The sequence below is a fragment of the Rhinopithecus bieti genome, unplaced genomic scaffold (genome assembly GCF_001698545.2).
Source record: "Rhinopithecus bieti isolate Rb0 unplaced genomic scaffold, ASM169854v2 scaffold_7580, whole genome shotgun sequence".
Taxonomy (NCBI): Eukaryota; Metazoa; Chordata; class Mammalia; order Primates; family Cercopithecidae; genus Rhinopithecus; species Rhinopithecus bieti.
The window spans coordinates 672,860-695,171 of record NW_016805470.1 but is presented as its reverse complement, the minus strand read 5'-3'; the positions used below and the strand labels follow the sequence as shown (position 1 = coordinate 695,171).

General features: G+C 47.6%; 1 protein-coding gene across 3 annotated transcripts in view; it reads right to left on the bottom strand.

The window, feature by feature from the left end:
- Positions 1-3,710: 3,710 nt before the first annotated feature.
- TGM3 (transglutaminase 3) overlaps positions 3,711-22,312 on the bottom strand; it is a 133,512-nt gene continuing 114,910 nt past the window's right edge. For all 3 annotated transcript variants that reach the window (XM_017872540.1, XM_017872541.1, XM_017872542.1), the window contains 6 exons: positions 18,887-18,990; positions 16,748-16,993; positions 12,813-13,121; positions 9,546-9,703; positions 4,886-5,019; positions 3,711-4,442 (listed from right to left, as the gene is read on the bottom strand). In XM_017872540.1, coding sequence (XP_017728029.1) covers positions 4,295-4,442; positions 4,886-5,019; positions 9,546-9,703; positions 12,813-13,121; positions 16,748-16,993; positions 18,887-18,990 — 1,099 coding nt within the window. In that variant the 3' untranslated portion in view covers positions 3,711-4,294. The remainder of the gene's footprint in view (positions 4,443-4,885; positions 5,020-9,545; positions 9,704-12,812; positions 13,122-16,747; positions 16,994-18,886; positions 18,991-22,312) is intronic.

The window sequence follows — 22,312 nt, the reverse complement described above, 5'->3', positions numbered from 1 at the left end:
CCCTTCCCTTCCCTTCCCTTCCTTTCCCTTCCCTCTCTTTCTCTTTCTCTCTTTCTCTCTTTTTCTCTCTTTCTCTCTTTTTTTTTTGATGGAGTTTTGCTCTTGTTGCCCAGGCTGGAGTGCAATGGCACAATCTTGGCTTACCACAACCTCCGCCTCCCGGGTTCAAACGATTCTCCTGCCTCAGCCCCCGAGTAGCTGGGATTACAGGCGCCCGCCACCATGCCAAATTTATATTTGTAAAAATACAAATAATTGTGTATTTTTAGTAGAGATGGGGTTTCTCCATGTTGGTCAGGCTGGTCTCAAACTCCTGACCTCAGGTAATCCGCTGGCTTTGGCCTCTCAAAGTGCTGGGATTACAGGCATGAGCCACCGCACCTGGCCTGGTTTAATTTCTTCTCTTTTTAGCTGCCTAAGGTGGAAGGTGAGTTCATTGATTTTTTTTCTTTGTTTCTAATATAAACATTTTAGTGCTATAAACTTTGCTGCATCCTATGCATTTTATATGTTGTGTTTTTAGTTTAAAATACTTTGTGATTCTCTTTAAAAATTTCTCCTTTGACCCATAGGTTATTCAGAAGTCTTTTCTTTAGTTTCCAAATGTTTGGAGACTTTCCAGATATATTTATGTTATTGTCATCTAATTTAATTTCTTTGCCTTCAAAGAACATTGACACTATTTATAATTTTTATTCTTGATGGACTGGTTCTTTTATCATTCAAAATATTCTTTTCTTTAGTAACAATCTTTGGCTAGTTTGTTAAATATTTGGATAGCCACTGCAGCTTTGTTATGGTTACCATTTGTGTGGTATATAACTTGTATTCTTTTACATTTAACCAATTTCAACTCTGTACTCAAATTTGATTTCTTGTAGCAGTATATAGTTGGGTCTTGCTTTTTATCCAATCTGATAATAGTTGCCTTTTAATTGGGTGTTTGGGCAATTTACGTTGAATGTGGTTATTAGTATGGTTGGGTTTAATCTACTATATTGCTACTTATTTTTAAAATCTGTCTCAACTATTCTTTGTCCCCTTTTCTCCTTTTCTGTCTTCTTTTTCTATTAATTGAGTATTCTTTATTATTACATTGTGTTTACATTGTTGGTTTATTACTGATAACTGGGTTTTCTTGTTGTTTTCTTTTTTTTTTAGATGGAGTCTCACTCTGTTGTCCAGGCTGGAGTGCAGTGGTGCTATCTCAGCTCACTACAGCCTCCACCTTCCAGATTCAAGAGATTTTCCTGCCTCAGCCTCCCAAGTAGCTGGGATTACAGGCATGCACCACCACACCCAGCTAATTCTTGTATTTTTAGTAGAGACAGGGTTTTGCCATGTTGGCCAGGCTGGTCTCGAACTCCTGACCTCATGTCCTCCGCCTGTTTCAGGCTCCTGAAGTGCAGGGATTACAGACATAAGCCACCATGCCCAGCCTGTTTTCTTTTCTTTTCTTTCTCTTTCTTTTTTGAAACAGGGTCTCCTCTGTCAACCAGGCTGAAGTGGCACCATCTCGGCTCACTGCAACTTCTGCCTCTCAAGTTCAAGTGATTCCCCTGCCTCAGCCTCCTGAGTAGCTGGGACTACAGGCACGTGCCACCATGCCTGACTGATTTTTTTTTTTTTAGTAGAAATGGGGTCTCACCATATTGGGCAGGCTGGTCTTGAACTCTTGGCCTCAAGTGATCTACCCATCTTGGCCTCCCAAAGTGCTGGGATTACAGGTGTGAGCCACCGCGCTGGCCTTCTTTTCTTTTACTGGTTTCTTTAGGTTTATAATATAGATTTTTAACTTGTCACAGGCTGTCTTCAATTAATATTTTATTACTTAATGTATTATATAAGAAATTTACATCAGTGTATTTTTTTCCTTCCTGGCTATTGTGTTATTCTTTTCATACATTTTACTTCTACAATGTTGCTATTATTTTTGCTTTAAATGTAGAGGATGCCACCACTGAATTTCTTAGTGATGTTGATGCCCCTGTCACTACTCATTTCTGATGGCCTCGGTGAATGGTGGGTGGGTCCTCTGGACCCTCTGAGGGAAATAATCCTTTGGAAGATGTCTCCTGGCCCCTCATAATATGTCAACCCCAGCGTGCCCATTTCCCTGAGCCTTTTGATTTTTTCCTCTATCATGCACCGTAGCAAATCAGCCCCTTCAACTGTACTTAGCATAAGTCATCACTTCTTCCAGATGTTTGGAGCCACTAAGCCAGTTTGCACCAGCTCTTGGTATCCTCACCTGGGTGTTAAATCTCGTATCACAAAAGAATGGCCCCAAGTCAATACATTTTTCATTGTTTAGGCTAATGTTACAGCTTCCTTGATCAAGCACCCTCAAATCCACTGCCAGAGTTCTCCCATGATCCTGCTGTCACGTGATGGCTGGTTTTTTGGATCCTTTAGAATACAGTCCCTTTATTTCTTTATCGGATATGGCACATCCCCAGTGAGTTATGCTGCAACTTAACAGGACTTATCAGCCTGGAAGCCAAGAGAAGAGGCAGAAATAAATCCTGAGTAGGGCTCCTGCTGCAGGGGAGAGGTTTCTTCAATGTCTTCCCATATGGGGCAGGAGGTGGGGAGAGAAGTTACTGGTTCTTAATAGGAAGGAGGCCAGGCCTGTCTATGGGCTCTGAAGGTCCAGAGGAGTTTGGAAGTCAAAATGTTTGAGGGTGTCCACCCAGATGTACCCAATCCATATTGCCTGGGATAATATGGGATGAGGATGGGTTCATGGCAGCTGGATGGTGAGTGATTCAACCCCAAATCCCTAATTTACTGACTGCTTTTTTTTTTTTTTTTAAAGAGATGGGGTCTCGCCGTGTCATTCAAGCTGAAGTACAATGACTCAACCATAGTTCACTGCAGCCTTGAACTCCTGGCTCAGGCGACAAGCAGTACAGAAAGCCTGCATTTAAACACTGGCGACACAGAGACCATCACTGGCGGCATTACATCAGCACCAGTGAAACAGACGACTGCCACTTTTCTTCTTCTCTCTCTGTTCCAACTCTGAGGGATCAAGCAACTTCCCAGGTCGAGGAAGGAAGGGAAGGAAGGTGAGAGATGGATAGTGCCTCCTCTGCAGGCATGAGTAAGGCCTGCGCTGCCCCCAGGGGAGAAGCTTTGAGCTGGATGTGAGGTTGAGGTTTCTATTTAGATTCTGCTGGTCTCCTGAGTTCAGAAAATGAGGCAGAGTTGTCAAAATGGTGTTAGTCAGCACAAGTGACAGAAAAGCTAATGGGATCTACTTGAGGTTATTTTAAGGGACAAAGGCTGAGGAACCATCAGAGTGCGTATAAAGGCAGAGAAGGTTCAGGTTGAGTTAACAGCGCTGTGGCTGGCAGAAGGACGCGTTTGCTCCTGGCTGCAAGGGGAGTGTGGAGCCCCGTGTGAGCAGAGTCTGGGCCACCCCCAGCACCAGCTCTGCCAGAGGGTTCCTGCAAACACTGTGAAGTCCCCTCTCACTCTGATGCATGTAGAGAGACCTGAAAAGTTTGCCCAGCCACACAGAGAATGTTTGAAGCCTTCTGTGACCAGGAGCTACCTCCCAAGGCAGTCTCATCTATTTTTGGACATCATGTTAGAAAGTTTTCCTAAACTGGCTTGAAATGTTTCCCTGTTTTTGCACCTACAGCCTTGCAGATCAAGTCCACTCCCTTTGGACATTGAAACACAGAGAACGTGGCTTCCTCAAGTTTATTCTCTGCTCCAGAAGGTCATGGCCACAGCCTCCTCTCTCCTTCACCACCTTAGGTGCAACAGCAGTCAGGTAGAGTCGCTGCTGTGTGATCGCACTTATTTAACATTTATTTTGAGTTAGGGTGTGGGTGCTGGGGCAGCTGGCTAACCATCCCCTGCCCTCTGTGGTGGCCTGAGAGAGGAGCAGGAATGCCCCGTGCAGACTGGGGATCAGCAAACAGTCTAGACCAGCTTTTCTCCTGTATCCCGTTTGGAGAGTCCCTGGGTCAGGGGCCAGTCCATCCTGCAGCATTGAAGGGCTTGAGGGATGGGCAGGGCTGTGGGGCCCACAGAGCAGGCAGTCCTGGGGAGAAGTGGCCAGGGAATGTGCAAAAGTAATCAAGTCATGGGACAGGGTGGACCCAGCCCCAACCTAGGGGAGAGGGGAAGGGGATGTGCTGGAGCCTGGAGGTCCATGTCTGGCCGCCTTGGGAGACGAGAGGGTTTCCCAGGCTGGACAGCATGGGCAGGGAGTTCATTCCATGGTGAGCTCTCCCTGCTCCGTGTTATCCAAGTTTGTACAGGAGGCCACCAGCGCCCTTCATTCGACTACGTCGACAGACAGCATGGCCTTGATTGCATGGAACTTGTTGCAGGAGAAGTCGGCGAGCAGTTGCTTGGTGCCACTCCGGGTGGGCAGGATCTCAAAACGGACCCGGGACCGCTCCTTGGGACGTAGGGTCGGCACACTGATGGGGAGTGCATGGATCAGTGTTGATATGAGACACACAGACCTTGGGTTGGACGGGCCTTCTGCAACCTCCTGTCCTGTTCTGATGGAGGCTGGGCAAGGCCGCTGCTTCTTTAGCTCCCTCTAGCTGTCCTCCGGGTTACGGGGCCCCACCAGCCCCGGGACACTTCAGCACAGGAAGAGGGAGAGGGGTCCCATGATCTCCCAAATATTCTAAGCCCTGAAGACCAGCTCTTAGCTCTGGTGACCTGGACTTCTCAGGAGTTCAAGTTTGGTGAACCCCCAAACCAAATGCAAACACAGATTCTAGAGTTCCAAGGCCCCCAAAAGAGTAAAGAACCCAAGGTCAGAGGGAGTCTGTCTGTCCCACCCAGAGGATCTGGAGGGTCCCCCCCGCCCCCTCCCACCCTCCCACACCGACCACTCAGGCCCAGGACTCACTCAATCTTCAGGTTACCCAACAGCAGGCCGCTTCCCTCCACCATCAGCACACAGTCCCTCACTGGCTCATCCAGTGGATTGGAGAAGAGCATCTGCACGTTCACAGGCTTCTGCACACGAGCCTCATCCAGCACCTACAGAGGAGAGGGACTGCTGAGTCAGGACTCCAGCTGCTCAGCCCCTGCCTGCACCTTGGTGAGGGCTGGGCAGGGTGACTGAGTGAAGGGGGTGATGTCACTGAGGATGAAGGAAGGGGAGACCAGTTAGCCCTCCTAGGTGCCAGGCATATTCTATCTGATGCCCCCTGCCCCCCAGTACACAGGGTGGTCCTAGGACATTATCCCATGCTGTGGATGAGAACCTCAGCTTTGAGGAGGAAGGGGCCCTCTGCAGCAGCCAATAGCACTGTGGCTTCCCTGTCCTGACTCCAGTTCAGCCCCTGCTTCCCAGGACAGCCCAACTCCACTGTGGGCTCTGTGAGGGTCAGGACATTTTTCATGCTGAATTTATTTTTTTCAGGGACAGGGTCTTGCTATGTTGCCTAGGCTGGCCTCAAACTCCTGGCCTCAAGATCCTCCTGCCTTGGCCTCCCAAAGCACTGGGATTACAGATGTGAGTCACTGTGCCCAGCCACATGCTGGATTTAATATTACTTTCCTTGGCTTTCCTGCTTATGGGTCCTGTTTCTTCCCTTAAAGCTTGAAACTCCCTCCCTGGGAGGCCCCACAGATGTTGAAAAGGGCAGCCCCAGGCCCTGCAGCTGCTCATACCCTGGCTCACACTGTGGCTCCTTAAACTCTTTTCCACTGGTTGGGTTCCCCCAACTCAACCCAGGCTACTGTCCTCTGCTGACGCTCCAGTCTACCAATGTCCTTCTAAACTTCTAGAGCCCAGAGGTTCCCTGTGCACTATTTATAGTCTGAGCAGAGTTGTAGTACCACACTGTCCTTGCTCAGGGATCAGAACAGGTGAAGGCTGGGTTTGGGGTCAGAAAAGCAATTTGGACTATTTATTCAGACCAAAAGATGAAAGCTGTTGTGTTTCTGCCAAGAAACAGCCATAATTCATTCTGAGCAGACAAGTCATCTCTTTGGGCCTCAACTTCCTCATCTGGTAAAGAAGGACAATCATTTCTCCCCTCCCAGAAGGGGCCAAATGAGATCAAGGATGGGGAAGAAAGCATTTTGGAAATATAAATTGAAATTGTATGGCTATGGGATTTCTTTTTCTTTTGAGAATGACTGGAGGTTGCTGGGGTTTTTTTGTTGTTGCTGGGTTTTGTTTTTCTTGTCACTAATCCTCAGAGCAACCATTTTACAGTGACAGAGCTGAGGTTCAGGCTGATTCAATAACCTGAAAAATTCACACACTAGGAAACAGCAGAGCCCAGCTGGATCTAAAGCCTTTGCTCTTTCTGATAGGTCTGCGATACCTCCCAGTAATTTGTGAATAATTGAAGCATTTTAGACACCATGGTCTATATTATTATCTCTTCCATGAAACTCATTTAAATGTATGACATAATTTGAAGAGTGCAGCATAATTTTATGCTATTGGGTTATAACAAAGCTATACAGATGTTGCCACATTTTTCACGTTGATATTTAATTTGAGATTTCCGTGCATTTTTTTCTTTTTTTAATGCTGCTTACCACTCTCTCCTATTGACCCAAATCTGTAAATGTACCCAGAGGAGAGGATAAAAGCCACCAAAAACCTCAGTTTGATAGTCACAGATGATGAGTCAATTGGGAAGACATCACCCTTTGGAAACAATGTTCAGATTGTTTTTGGCCTGGTTTCGTGGTCTAAGGCCCTCAATGCTAATTGCCAGCCAGTACCAGGTTAGATAATGGGGTTTCACCCAAATTATTATCTTTTCATACAAATCACCTTCTCCAGTTTAAAAATCCGTGCTCTGCTCTGAGTGAGCTATGCACTGATCATTCAATAGAGACAAGAATGTCTTGATTTTCTGAAGGCTTAGGTGGAGGAAAGAATGTGTCTCGAAGAAGGAAGATCAGGAGTCATTTAAAAGATTAAACTTTTAAAAGAGTTAGTGATGGCACATTTCTAGCCCATATATATTCTGATTCCCTTCCTAAAGATATTGTAGTATCTTTAAAGATAAGTAGACTTGCCATGGAGATCTGGAAGATGTATAGCAAAAGTGTTGAATAAAAGATGACGCTGGAAGAAGGTTTGAGGACATCGGATAAGGGAATATAATGGGGAATATACTGGGGAAAACACTATTTTTTTTTTTGTCTGAGTCTCTCTCTGTCCCCCAGGCTGGAGTGCAATGGTGCAATCTCAGCTCACTGCAACCTCTGCCTCTCAGGTTCAAGCAATTCTCCTGCCTCAGCCTCCCAAGTAGCTGGGATTACCGGTGCCTGCCACCATGCCTGGCTAATTTTTTATATTTTTAGTAGAGACGGGGTTTTGCCATGTTGGCCAGGCTGGTCTCCAACTCCTGATCTCAGATGATCCACCCGCCTTGACCTCCCAAAGTGCTGGGATTACAGGAGTGAGCCACCGTGCCTGGCCAAAAACTAACTTCTTTTAAACACTGATCACTTTAGTACAGAATGTTTTCATAACTGAACTGGCAGCCACCCAGTATCATTTTCTGGACTCAGGAGCTGGAATGGGCACTCTGCTGTCCACCATGTCTAGAGAGATAGGGAGTGTTTCTTAGAAATGTCTTGTGAAGCAGGAGAGGCTGTCACACGCAGGGCACAAGCCTGGACTGGCAATGAAACCTCTCGCCTGTGCAGGGAAGAATGCAAGTCCAGAGCCAAGGGGCTCTGTTCCAGTCCTGCCCTGAGGAAGGGGCTATTTCTCTTTTACAAATAGTGGCTATCCACTAAGACATTTTGCCAAGGGAGACAGTGATGAACTCAGAACAGAGGTAACGCCTGCCCTTGTGGAGTTTGTGGTTGGGTAGGGGTTCACAACCAAATAATTGCACAAAGACAGATAATATTCCAGCTGGGACAAATGCCTTGAAGGTAAAGGACAGAAGGTTCTGAGGGTGTATAACTGAGACCAAGCCTAATTTCAGAGCTCAGGAAAGTCTTCCCTGAGGAAATGACACTCTGCAAAGGAAGTAATTGATTGTCCCAATGACAGTTGGAGCAACTGAGACTCAGATTAAGGGACTTGCTCAGTGTCACCACTGATCAATGGAGGGGTTTAAATACAATGCCAGATCCATTTGGTTACATGGCCCAAGGCCTGAACGACTGCCCCTCTCAGCCCCCAGACCGGCTGCCTAGTCACTGGCTCTCTAGCCCCTAATGTAGGGGACCAACTCCCCCAACCTGAAGCACAGTCCAAAGTAACCAGGACAGTAAAAGGGTGCAATTGCAGGCCAACTGTGTGGGAGAACCAGGCCCCGCATCAGAGCCAGCACCCTAGATCCCCCTGCCCTCTCTGAGGTCAGGAACCCCTTCAGCCAGCTTACAGTTTAAGGAGGGATGGGCCAGGGCAGCCATGATTATCTGGCTTCTCCTGGTTTCTGGGGCTTGGGAAACCTGTGGCACTGTGATTGTACAGAGAACGGCAATTTCTAGCTAGACGGGGGTGGGGCAGATGGTGGGCACAGCAGATGAGAGAGGGCAGGGCCTGGCACATGAGGCTCTTGGTTGGACCCCAAGGGAAACCCTCGTGTTCTCTGTCCGTTTGTCTGCCTGTCCTTGTCCAGCCTTTTACCCTTCAGACCTATACTGCCTGGCTCCAGCACTCTCCACCTGGGGCTAGGAGGATCAGGCACAGGGGCTCCAGGGTGAGGGACAGGCTTGGAGTCAGCACAGGTGCTCCTGCTGGTGCTGAGGAAGAGACAGAGTGGCACGAGGGGCCTCCCACAGACCTGCAAGCCCCACCTTCCTGGGCTCCTGGGAAGGAGCTTGAGGGTGAACGCTGCAAACCAAAGGAAGCCCTATGAGCAGAGAAAGAAAGAGGGGTCTTTGTTCTCAGCCACTTTGAAGATGCTGTTGCTGGCTGGTGATGTATCAGGACACCTTGGAGGGGCATGGGCTGGGAGTCCCGGGGCCTGAGGCCTAGCCTTGACTCTGGCAGTAGCCAGCTGTTCCCTTCTCTCTGGGCCTTGGTTTACTCGTGTGAAGTGAGAGTGGGGCATGTGACTAGACTCGTAAGAGTCCATGATTCTGTAACTCCAGGGTCTAGACGGTGGAGAGATGCTGTAGCTCAGGCCTGTTTCTGACAGGGGGCTGGGCTGTGGCCCTGACACATCAGCTGGCTGTGTGCGGGACCCACACCCGTGCCTCTCTGTGATTCCCAAGCCTGGCATGGCCCAGAACACAGCAGATGCTCAGTAGCTGAGTGAGAGGGGAATGAACTGAAAAGAGTCCCTCCAGACCCCTCCTCAGCTGATGCCCCCAGTGGTTCTGAACTAGAATCCGAGAAGCAGCCAGGCAAATGCACGTGTTTATCCCACCAGACAGGGAGCAGGAACACAGGCCTGAGTGGGAGCTCTTGGCTATTTGGCAGAGGCTGGACCCAAGCCGGGCCCAGTTCTCTGCTCCTCCCAGCAAGAAAAAACTCTCCTTTGCAGTCTGGGAGAACTGTGGCTCACAGGGACGGTGGGGCTCCTGGGAGCTGGGCTGGCTGGGGGCAGAACCCCTTCCCACCCCATTACCTCCAGGGTCAAGGTGGGGTTGTCCAGGATGATGTCCCGCTCCACCACCACCCCAGGTTCATCTGGGACCTTGCACACGGCTGTGATCCGGATCATGTTGTCGGACTTCAGGTACTTTTCATACTGAGCGTACGAGATCTTTACAGGATGCTCTGCCTCTGGAAGGAGAAGTCGGGGATCCGAATGAGGAGCAGTGGGGATGGCTTCTGAACCTTCGTCAGAACTGACGCCAAGCCAAGGCAGGGTGAGCTGGCAGGAGGATCTGCAGCCCCGGGCTTGACTGAGCCCTCCTTGGGCCAGGTCCTGTGGGAAGCCTCCCCCTGGTCAGAGTGGGCTCCAGAGCAGGGGCCAAGGAGGCCCCAGGACTCTGTCTGGCTGGGCAGATTCCCGGGAGGATGAGCTCATAGGGGCTAAAGATACTGCTGCTTCCTCCCCACCCAAATGTTGGAGGGCAAGTGTCCTTTTTTTATTTTTTAAATTATTTGTAGAGATGGTGTCTCCCTATGTTGTCCAGGCTGGTCTCAAACTCCTGGGCTCAACTGATCCTCCCGCCTTGGCCTCCCAAAGTGTTGGTATTGCAGACATGTGCACTGCGCCCAGCCACAAATGTCCTTCTGAGGGGCAGTGGAAGAATACAAATGCCACCTGATTGCCAACAACAGTAGCAATCATGACAGTAACACAATAATAGGTAGGAAGGAAAGCCAGAGTATTGGCTAAACAAACACTTAGGATCCTCCCCGTCATCTAATAACCTGGGGTTCTACTGTCACAGCATCCCTTTCATTCCTCGTGCTGTCTCCTGCTTCTAAATCATCCACACACTAGACAGACAAAGCTTTAGAAAGCTGTTTGCTGTTTTGTTTTTTTCTAAATCACTGTTCTTCCATGTCACATATCACTTCAAAATTTCTCCGTGGCTCCTCATTGCCTTAGATGAAGTTCAGACCCCTCAACCTGGCCCTGAATCACCTGTCCCTTAAAAGAACCTTCCACACTTCTTGTCCTGCAGACAAAACAGGCACCTTTTTGCCCGCATATTTTGACTCACATGGTTCCCCCAGATGGAAATGTCTCGCCTGGCTTCTCTCCATGCATCTGGCTCCTTCCCCATGCTTTAAGTCCTCTCTTCTGACCCTGTGGGCTGCGGGGCCCTCTTCCTACCCTGATGGGCTTAGGTGCTCCCTTCCCTCAGGCTTTCATGCCGGGTGGCCTGGGGGTGCCCCAGCACCCACAGTGTTACACACTCTTGTAGGTAAGACTGTAAGGAGGAAGTTGCCTCTGCTTTTAGCACTGGAGGAATTTGCCATCCCTGCCCCAAATGTGGAGAGGACAGGCCCTTGCATCAGCTGGTCCAACCCTTACCATCAGTGACCACCGAGGTTCAGAAAAGGAGGGAGACTTAACCAGGGTCATCCAGCAACTACTTGGCAGATGACCAGACTCTAAGACCACTATACCTGCCTTCTCTCTTTTTTCCATTCCATTCTGCAAAAGGATTTTTTTAAACCATTTCCATCCTGTGAATTTTTTTTTTTTTTTTTGACTTCCAAAATTAGCTCTTTTGGCCAGGCATTGTGGCTCATGTCTGTAATCCCAGCACTTTGGAAAGCCAAGGTGGGAAAATTGCTTGAGGCCAGGAGTTTGAGACCAGCCTGGGCAACACAGTGAGATCCTATCTCTACAAAAAGCTTTAAAAGTTAGCTGGGCATAATGGCATGCCTATAGTCCTAGCTACTTGGGACTACAGCTACTTGGGAGGTTGAGGCAGAAGGATTGCTTGAACACAGAGTTTGAGGCTGCAGTGAGCTATGATCACTTCAGCCTGGGAGACACAGCAAGACCCTGTATAAAAACAAAACAAACAAACAAAAACAAACCAACAAAACAAACAAATAAAAAAAGCCCTTTCTTTGAGTGTCTAAGGTCAATAACAGCCAGGCAGTTCCTTTTGATATTGAAAAGATTTCTGCTAAAATTCTGCCAGAAGATTGATTGCTAGGGGATGCTGCCTTCTGACAGGTGTGACACCTCTCAGTTTCTCTGGAGACAGAATTCTTTCAAGATGGGCAGTATAATTAATCAGTTTCTATTAGCTCCTTATGTGAAGCAAATAACTACCCCACCCTGCTAATCTGGTTTGTAAGTCCAAACTTTTCATAACAGCTTGAAGGATTTTACCAATGTGGGCACACCTGCATTCTAATCCTTCCACAGCACAACCTTTATCTGCTCCACCTTGTTCCCTTCCCATCCCTGCTACCCAAGGGCAAGGAGTCACTTCCTCCCAAATGATCAGACTTCTTTTTTTTTTTTTTTTTTTTTTTGAGACAGAGTCTCGCTCTGTCGCCCAGGCTGGAGTGCAGTGGCGTGATCTTGGCTCACTGCAAGCTCCGCCTCCCGGGTTCACGCCATTCTCCTGCCTCAGCCTCCTGAGTAGCTGGGACTACAGGTGCCCGCCCCTGCGCCCGGCTAATTTTTTGTATTTTTAGTAGAGACAGGATTTCACCGTGGTCTCGATCTCCTGACCTTGTGATCTGCCTGCCTCGGCCTCCCAAAGTGGCTGGGATTACAGGCGTGAGCCACCGCGCCCGGCCAATGATCAGACTTCTAAGAAAACCTGTCACTGTTGTCAGGATTCCAGAAGGTCCACTCACCCCGTGGCAGCCGTGGGAGAGCCCTGGGCCAAGGTTTAGGGCCCTGTGGTCATTGCCACCCTCCCGAAGTCAAACTAGGAAAGCGATTTGTTGTGGGGTGGGGTGGGGTGAGGTGGGTAACAGCAAAACAACATAGAAAACAGAGAGTGGCTCTGGACTCAGTATCAGGAAACACAGGACCAAGACCCGGCACTACCGCTACTATCTATGAGACTTTATCTCTGAAGCAAGTCACAGATCTCTCCCAGCCTCACTTTCTGCCTCTATAAGATGGATACTGAAAATCTGCCCTTTTTTAGAAGGCCAAACTGTGTGAGGTGGTGTATAATTGTAAGGCATATTGTCCATAGCTATGAACTGCCAAAGCCTCCCTCCTTCCTCCCTTGGGGCGTAAAAGGATTTTGGTTGGCATCACCCTGACATTTGGTTGGTATCACTCTGTTCATAGAGACAGTAACTTCCAAAGCATCAAGACATGGCTTAACCACAGGGGCTGCTCGCTACTCCATTCTTAGCTAACTAACTTGGAGCCCAGCAGACACCCTGCAGCCCCAGAAGGCCATTGGCTACCTCGGATTCGTGGATCCCCTCCAACTGCAGGATGCATTACCTTCCTCAGGGTCCAGGGACATTGTGGCAGAGTCCTTCCACACCTCATGTACAAGTGTGCCGTTGTAGACAATGGTCCAGGCTGTCATGTTCACTGTCACTGTCTTCGTATCGCTGCTCAGGTTTTTGAGCAGTAGGACCAGGTTGACTTCTTTGCCCACTGCCAGCATGCCAGTGACCTTGAACTTCCCGCTGATGCTGGACTCCCGTTCCTCTGCTTCCAAACCCATTGAAGACGTTGCGCCAAATGACGCACTGGGTTTAAGTTTCCCCAAAGCCTTTTGGAACACTTGTCTTTCCTGGTCAGAGCCTGTGTGGTGGGAAAAGACAGAAACACGCTAGGGATGTGGTGGCAACCTGGGCAAAGGACAGTATCCTGCCTGGACAGGTGGCCTAGGACTGGTGCTGCTGGCTCCATTGCTGTCCTAGCAGGCATTCGACTTTTGCAGGTCTCCAGCTCACCTGTCTTAACCGGAGACTCACAGACCAGTTGGTCTCTGGTGCTTTTCCAATCAGCTCTAAATTTCCCAAAATCTGTAGAAAAGCTGTATCAGCACCTGCACACAATTACTATGTGGCTTGATCATTTGCTTGTGTGAATTGGGTTAGATTTCATTTTTTTCTGATAAAATGTCTTTTGTGAGACTTAAAAAACAGATAATTTCAAAATAAATCATAAGAACTGAGCTGAAAAAGATTAGAATACATTCATAAGCCAAAAAACGAGGTGATTATTTAAACTGACCTCATTAAAAATTTTTTTTTTGGTAAACCATGTTCTTCTGCCTTGTTTCTAAAGGTGCTTTGAGAGTCAAGGAGTGACATTTTGATCTGTGCTGGTTGACAAGGACTTTCCATGGTTGGTATGGTTCCGAGTTATGACTAGTTGAAATTGTCAAGAGATTTCGGTTTTCAAAACTGCAAAGGCTGGATAAAAATATGGGTTTTCTGACTCTGACTCAGGCTATGGGTGCTGCTGAGTGTGATGGCATAAGGAGCCCACAGAGAATGACAGGGATGTACCTGAAAATGGCTCTCAGGGCACACAGAGCTGAGTAACTGACTGCAAGCCTCTGAGCCAGGGCTGACTGAGCAGTTCACAAAAAGCTTGACCTGAAGATAGATCTAGGAGAAGGTGTTGACCTTCCAGGAACACAGGCAGAGGTACACAAGAAAGAGTGACCATGTTGACATCTGCAGACCATACTTACGGTCTCCCACCTTCCCCAACAACCTGTGAAATACTTAAGGCACTGGATGACTTCCTTGTCTTTTTTTTTCTCTTTTCTTTTCTTTCTTCTTTTTTTTTTTTTTTGTGGCAAGGTCTCACTCTGTCACCCAAGCTGTAGTGCAGTGGCATGATCTCAACTCACTGCAACCTCCACCTCCTGGGCTCAAGAGATTCTCCTGCCTCAGCCTCCCAAGTAGCTGGGATTACAGGCACTCGCCACCAAGCCCAGCTAATTTTTGCATTTTTGGTAGAGACAGGGTTTCACCATGTTGGCCAGGCTGGTCTCAAACTCCTGATCTCAGGTGATTCGCTCACCTTGGCCTCTCAAAGTGCTGGGATTACAGGCATGAGCCACTCCCCCAGCCAGATGACTTATTGTAAGCATTTTATGATACAGCAAGCCCCTTCCCATAAATTACATGTGATTTGCAGAGACTTCAGAGGCCAACTCATCCATGCCCATCAAGTTAAGTCCCTAAGAAGAGACACAACTTGTCCAGACCACTCTGAGATGGACTGGGCCAGTCATCTGCAGAGGCAGAGAGGGGGCCAGTTCCCTGGTGTCTGGACCCCTGGTCTAAGTTTCCTCCCACACACCCTGCTAAAAAGGAGGCAGGCGGCCAGATTACCTAAGCTGATAGTTCCTGGTGGGCTGGGTTCCTTTTGATGCCTTCCCATCCTCTAGTCCAGTTGTAAGTCCAACCCAGAGCTGAAGGCAGTGCACAGATCTGAGCCTTCTGTGCCTGGGACCTTGTAGCAGGTGTGTTTGCACAATGAGGCTCGGAGCCTGGATGCCTATATAGGTCACCAGCTGGGCTTACTCAAGGCTAAGCTTCCTCCTGTTGTTTTCTCCCTTTGCTGTTGCTGTTGCATCAATACGTAGCAACCTATTTTATGGGCTTTTCCTCCCTGGGGCCCTCAGAGAGAAGCTAGAATCATTGGGTAAGAAGATCTGGGCAACATCAGGCAGGGTGATCTGTCCCGTCATATAAGGGCTGAGGCATTGCTAGGTGTCCTGCAGGGACCCCCTCCCCTGCCCCCACAATGGACCTGCCCGTTCTCCATTGTTTAGGAGGTTTGGCTGAGACAGCCAGAGATCAAAGTGTGGGGGTAAGGTAAGGAACCCCACAGGATCATACAGTCATGTAAGCAGCACCTGCAAAATAGTCACCTTGGGAAGTCATTGTTCCAGTGAGGCTATAGAGGTTCAAATTGATAAATAGCACCACTGCTATTTATCAAGTCTTGACTATATGCCAGGCACTGCACTTGGCACTTTGTATACCTTAGCTCATTTAAATCCTGCTAAAGACAGGCATTACTCTTCTCATTCTTCAGGTGAGGAAGCCAGGGCTCAGAGATCAGAGGAAACTTGCTCGAGGCCACACAATTATGGCTGGTAGGGCTGGAGTTCACCTTCCACCCCGAGTTTTACTCCCTGGCCCCTACGCTTGTTTCTACGTCATAACATTGTTGAAAATACTTGTCCTACATCTCCACACCCCCAGCCCATCTGCAGCGTCCTCTGTTGCATCCCCAAGGCCCAGCATGAAGCAAGCACTCAGTAGGGGCTCAGAATATGTTTATTGACTGAGCGAAGGTCTATCTGAGCTCAATCTTGGGAATGACCTGCAGAGGAAGACTGGGGCCAAATTGAGGCCACCAATCTCATAACCCTAAAATTGTGCATCCAAATGTTCACAAATACCAGCACCTGCTTGGACTTGAAGTCAGACCCCATCGCCTGCGCTCATCTTTCCTTTTTTGTAAACTCGGCCAACACCAATAGCCAACAGTCACTTAGAGATTCAGGGCTTACTTTAGAGGGTACTGTGTGCACATTTATGAGAATGCTTTTCTTGACCCCTCAGAACAAACTGTGAGGATCAATGGAATGAACCATTTCAAAGCATTTTAGAAAGAGTGAAATGTTGACCCCATTAAGGAGTGACTGTGGCCTGCAAAAGCAAGCACTAAATTACTTTTGGCTGTTTCTAAAAATGAACTTCGTCTTCAAATGCAGAACTTTTATCATCATTGAGAATCCTCCAAGAGATGCGCTGCTGGTTTCAAAAGCAACTCTGGGAAGCAAATATAATCGAGTCGAGGCAGCCTCACAGCAACTGGCCTTCCAAGGTGACTTTAGGGGGACCAGCAATGTATGCATGCCTGAGATTTCAGGAGCCCGGGCATTCATACCATGTAGTCACACCTCATCTGGCCTCTTCGGAGACCTCCAAATGTGCACAATGTCTCTAGGTGTCTTTGTCCGTTTCTTTGTTCAGATGGTTTTCTCCCTGAGTTTCTCAGAGGCTAGGGGAGCAGACTGATGGAGAAATCTCTCCCAAAGCCCTTGGGGGCCTTTCACGGGGGCCTTGTCTCTCCTTATGATGCTCAGTCATGGTGCTGTCACCCTAGCTGTGCAGTTGAGACAGGGACACAGCTGGGGATGGGCTGGGCTGGGTTGACAGTCACCCGTGCCCTGCAGCAAACTTCCACTGGCACAGCAGCTGCCCATGATGGTTTTGTTCCCTCTGGAAACAGTGCTGGGAGGTGGGGGTTAGGTGCTAGGGAACAATCCTATCATTCAGGCAGAACTGGCTGCCAGTGCGGGGGAGGGTGAGGCCTTTTCTCTTCTCCACCCTCAGAGCCATCCTCCCACAATAGAACCCCTCGCAGCACTGCCCCACCAGCGTCCCTCCTACCTTCTGGATACTTGTACTTGTCCGTGACGTCCATGCGAGCGTTACTTCCCACTGCCTTGGTGCTGATGTACCTGCCAATGGTGCGAGTGTCCACGGAATTCTTTGTCTGTTTGCCGGTGGTGTTATCATACAGCCAGGTGATGCGGTCGGCATTCACCTCCGCGAAGATAAAGGGCATGTCGAAGCTCAGGTTCACATCACCCTCTCGAATGCCAATGACCGAAGCGGGGCCACACTGGAACACCCCTGGAGGCCAAGATGCAGAGGCTGGATATATGCCAAGGCCACAGCCTGCCCAGTGCCCGATTCCCCAGGGCCTTCCAGGACTGCTGCAAAGCCCTGCCTCTGCCCCGCCCAAATTCCTTTATCCCTGAGTGTGTGTCCCACTCATTTGGCATTCCGCAGAGACCCTCCTGGGCTATTATTCTCTTGCTGGTCAGACTCAACCTCTACATAAGACGACACAATTCTGCCTTCCGGGTGCCTAATCCATGCTGACCCACTATCCTTGGTCTGTTTCCTAAAGAGGAAAGTCTTGCTGTCTCGTGCTCAGGGTGGCTGCCTCTTTTCTACCTCTGCAAATCGTTCTGACCTAGAAGCTCATCACTTCCCTATTAGAAGACTTCCCTGAACAGGCGACCTGCAGGGACCTCTTGTTCCTCTGAGTTCCCAAGCCTGACCATTTCTTCCCTCTTCTTAGCACTCAGCATAGGAAGCTTAGATAGATAGATAGATAGGTAGATAGATAGATAGATAGGTAGATAGATAGATAGATAGGTAGATAGATGTCAGTGACTTTCATCTTTTTTCACCACAACCCCTAGAAAGAAATACATTTGACATCTTGGCACGCATGTGATACAGAAACAAAAGTTTCACAGGACAATGGTCTTTAGTCTAACTATATCTAGTGAGCCTTGATAGTTTATGTTCTTTTCGCCACTTTTCATTCCATTCGATTTCATTTTTCTTTCCTAAAATGATGGCCACAACCCACTAACTAGATTTTATAACCACTAATGGGTCACAATGAAACTTTCAGAAAATAGTGGCCTAGCAAACGTCTCAGTTACCTCCAAGCCCCCAAATCTAGTAGCATGCACTGATTCTGGTAGAGGAGCTAGGGGTTGGGGGGTGGGGTAAGACTTAATTTTCATTGTTAGTCCTTTTAGAATAGTTTGAATTTTTTTTCAACTGCATGCACATATTACTTCATAAATCACTTTAAAAAAAATTTTTTTTTGAGACGGAGTCTTGCTTTGTCTCCCAGGCCAGAGTGCCATGGTGTGATCTCGGCTCACGGCAACCTCTGTTTCCTGAGTTCCAGCGATTCCCCCTCCTCAGCCTCCCAAGTAGCTGGGATTACAGGCATGTGCCATCATGCCTGGCTAATTTTATACTTTTAGTAGAGACAGGGTTTCATCATGTTGGTCAGGCTGGTCCCGAACTCCTGATCTCAAGTGATCTACCCTCCTCAGCCTCCCAAAATGCTGAGATTACAGGTGTGAGCCACCATGCCCAGTCCCATATATCACTTTTTAATGTTTCAAAAAACAATTGAAAATGAGGGTAACAGACAAGACATGCTCTACAGGTCAGAGAAGGGAAGAAGAAAGGCTCCTGGAGAACCTGGGACCCAACCCCTGATGGGGCAGGAGACAGAGGGAGGCCAGAGGAGGAAGCAGAGGCCCGGGATGGGGATGGCAGAGGCGGCCTGCCTAAGGGGAAGCTTCGTGTGCCAGAGGGAGCTGCTGTGGGTGGTGACCAGTGGAGAACGTGGAGTAAACCCCAAGGGCAACAGGGAACCACAAATTTTCTGTGCTGGGAAGAAGAAGCTGCTGCAGTTGGTGCAGGAAAATCATTACTGGCAGAGGAAGACTGCTCTCCCTGCTCACCTGGCCTGTGCCAAGGCTCTGTGCAGCAACAGTGGCCATTGTGGGTGCAGGGCAGGCACTCATTTAAACAGCAGCCCAAGTCACACAAAATTAGCAGGGGAGATCTATTTTTAAACTATTTTTTGTTTTAATCCCATCATGCACTCCAGAGGGAGAGGGCTTTGGAGTTACTTCCCTATGCTGCTGTCCACGGCTATAAATAACTGTGAGGCTCACGACTTAGAACCACGCCCAGAGGAGTTACCTTGGCTTCTTTCCTGCGGGGTAGCATCCAACACCTGCCATCCACCGTACGAGGGACCCAGGTCAGACCTCACAAACCAGCCTTCATTCCAGACATGGAAATTCCTGCAGATAGAACCAGAGACTGCAGCGCTTGCCCAAGACCACACAGCAGATGAGTGGCAAGACAGCACATCTTCGCCCCGACAGTGCAGCACAACAACATGCATTGAGTGAGTTTGTCCTGTGACAGCTGTTATGCTAAGCCCTGGTGAGCATCGTCTCGTAGAAATCCTCACAGCACTGTGAAATGGGTACCATTTTTATGCCCGTTGTATAAAAAGGGAAACTTGGGCTCAGAGAAGTTAAGCAGCTAACAATGGTAGGGTCAAAATGTGGACCCATGTATGCCTAACTCAAAAGTCAAAGCCTTGACCAGCATGCACCTTTCTAAGGAGCAGAATGAATCCAGATTGGAGCCAGCCACTCAGGGACAAACCCACACAGCTTTCTCCCTGTGCCTGGCGGGTTATGCTTCTGTGCTCGGTGTGGGCCGAAAATGAATGGGGTTGCTGCAGGAGTGACTGGCCTACCTAAGAGCCACACCGTCTCTTGGCTGGGATCTGAACTGAAGAATGACATCTGCCAGTCCTCAAATGTTCTTCATCTTGTGTCTCAATTTGTAAGCCTCAGTCACCACTCACCCCTCGCCAGGCACAACCAGGTAGCCAAGGTCTTACTCATTCTGTCCCCCAATTCTGCCCTCTTCTCTCCTCTCCACTCCCATGGAAACTACACTCGCACTGGTCTTAGCACTTTTCAGTTCAACATGAAGAAAACATAAGTTCGACATAAATCCAAGTTCTAGTCAACCTGGAAAAAAAATTTCTTTCTTTCTTTTTATTTTTGTTGAGACGGAGTCTCGCTCTGTCGCCCAGGCTGGAGTGCGGTGGCACAGTCTCGGCTCACTGCAAGCTCCACCTCCTGGGTTCACACCATTCTCCTGCCTCAGCCTCCTGAGTAGCTGGGACTACAGGCGCCCGCCACCGCGCCTGGCTAATTTTTTGTAATTTTAGTGGAGACAGGATTTCACCTTGTTAGCCAGGATGGTCTCCAGCTCCTGACCTCATGATCTGCCTGCCTTGGCCTTCCAAAGTGCTGGGATTACAGGAGTGAACCACCACACCCGGCCAAAAAAAAAAAATTTCTATACTCATAAGATGGAAAAGATAGTTCTAAGCAGACCACCCATTTCAGAGGCCATAAAGGAAGAGACTCATATATTTGAGTATGTAAAAATATTGAAATTACATGTAAACAAACAAAAAACCTGTAGTTCTGTTTTTGGTATGGAGGATAAGCTCAAAACAGATGAATCTTTTGCATATAATGAGAAACTGTGGGGGGAAAAACGAAAAACTAGAAAAGACACCTGAGCATGATCAAAGCACAATGATTTTGGAGAGGAATCAGAACGTGGAGAAGCTGCACTTTGTATGAGTTTGCTCTAAGGAAAGGCCACAGTTGGGGTAAAGTACATGGAGCAAGAACTCGACAGGCAGCCCACAGCTTTCTGACCTGAGGAACCAGGAACAGAGCCTGAACCAACCTGGGTTGCTGGAGAGTGGGGGCGGGGCGGGGGGGGGTATTCTGGAAAGAGTCAAGGAAGCTGCCCAAACCTCTGGGTGACCCTCAGTCATGCACGGATGAGGCAGACCACGAGCGTTCAGCTGGAGATAAAAGTACTGAACTGAGAGCAGAGCCACTGTCTACCGCAGGGGAAACAATTTGCACGTTGAGTCACCCAAGATAAGCAGCTAAAACAAGATAACAGAATTCAGACACATGCAACATCTGGCGTATGAGCCAAAATTACTCAACAAGCAAAGAACCAGGAAAATGTGGTTTGTCCTCAAGGGCAAAAACAATCCACAGAGACCAACCATAAAATAATCCAGATGTTGGAATTGTTGGATGAAGACTAAAGCAGCTATGAGAGCTAGGCTCAATGAAATAAAGGAAAATATGCTCATAATGAATGAAAAGAGATAAACTTTGGGCAGAGAAACAGAAAATATGAAAAAAGAACCAAATGGAAAATTTTTAACTGGAAAAAAGACCAATATCTGAAATTAAATGATAAATAAACTTATTAGCAGGATAGAGATGACAGAGGAAAGAGTCAATACATTTGAAGATAGATGACTAGAAATTATCCAGTTTGAAGGCAGTGAGACAAATGATTGAAAAAAATCAATAAAGCAGAGAAAATATATCCAACATACATGCAAGGGATTTACTGTATCAATGTTGTAATGTACTTACAAATTGATAAGAGAAAGCATACTTCCCTTGAACTAAGTGATGAAAAAATAATAGAAAAAGAAAAACATGCCCATAAATAGCAATGAGCAGGCAATTTTTATAAGAAATATGAATAACCACCGAACGTATGAGAATAGTTTTAACCTCAGTACTATCAAAAGAAAATTAAAATGACAAAGAGATAATACGACAGAGATACATAGATGACAGCTATTAGACTGACAGAGATTAAAGCATAGGGTGAACTCATTGTGGTGCTCATTCCGGGTGGGAAAACAAGCACTGTCATACCCCACTGGTGGGAGTTTAAATTACTATGACCTCTGTGGAAAGCAATTTGGCAACGAGTATAAAAACCTTTAAAAATCTACATACTCACTGAGCCAGCAGGTCCACATCTAGGAATTTCTCCCATGGAAAAACTCACGTAAGTGCACATAGATGTATATCTAAAGGTGTCCACCAAGGCATTGTTTGTAATAGCAAAAGGGTTGGAGCAAAAGTTCATCAACAAGGGAATTGGCAGACAAATGGTGGCAGAGCCATGGAATGGGATATCAAACGGCTGTCAAAAAGAACAAGCAAAATCAATCTAGTACTTACATGGAGAGATGTCTAAGAGATATCATGAAATAAGAAAATCAGTGTGACCAAACATCATATGTTTTCACTCATAAGTTGAGCTAAGCTACGAGGACGCAAAGGCATGAGAATGACGCAATGGACTTTGGGGACTCAGAGAGAAAAGATGTGAAGGGGATGAGAGATAAAAGACTACAAATTGGGTTCAGTGTATACTGCTCGGGAGATGGGTGCACCAAAATCTCACAAATCGCCACTAAAGAACTTATGTAACCAAATACCACCTGTTCCCCAAAAACCTACGGAAATAAAAAAGGAAAAAGAAAAAACACCTATGTGTATATATGTAGATGTATGATAAATCCATTTGTTAAAAAATTATACATAAAACATTGGAGAAAATTAGTCTCCAATAATTCTATTTTCTTAGATATCCACCATGAACAGTTTGGTGTATGTATCATATATATAGTGCATACAAACTAAGTTTTATGTTACTTATTTCTGTAATGTTTTTATTTTCTATCATGTGAATTACTCA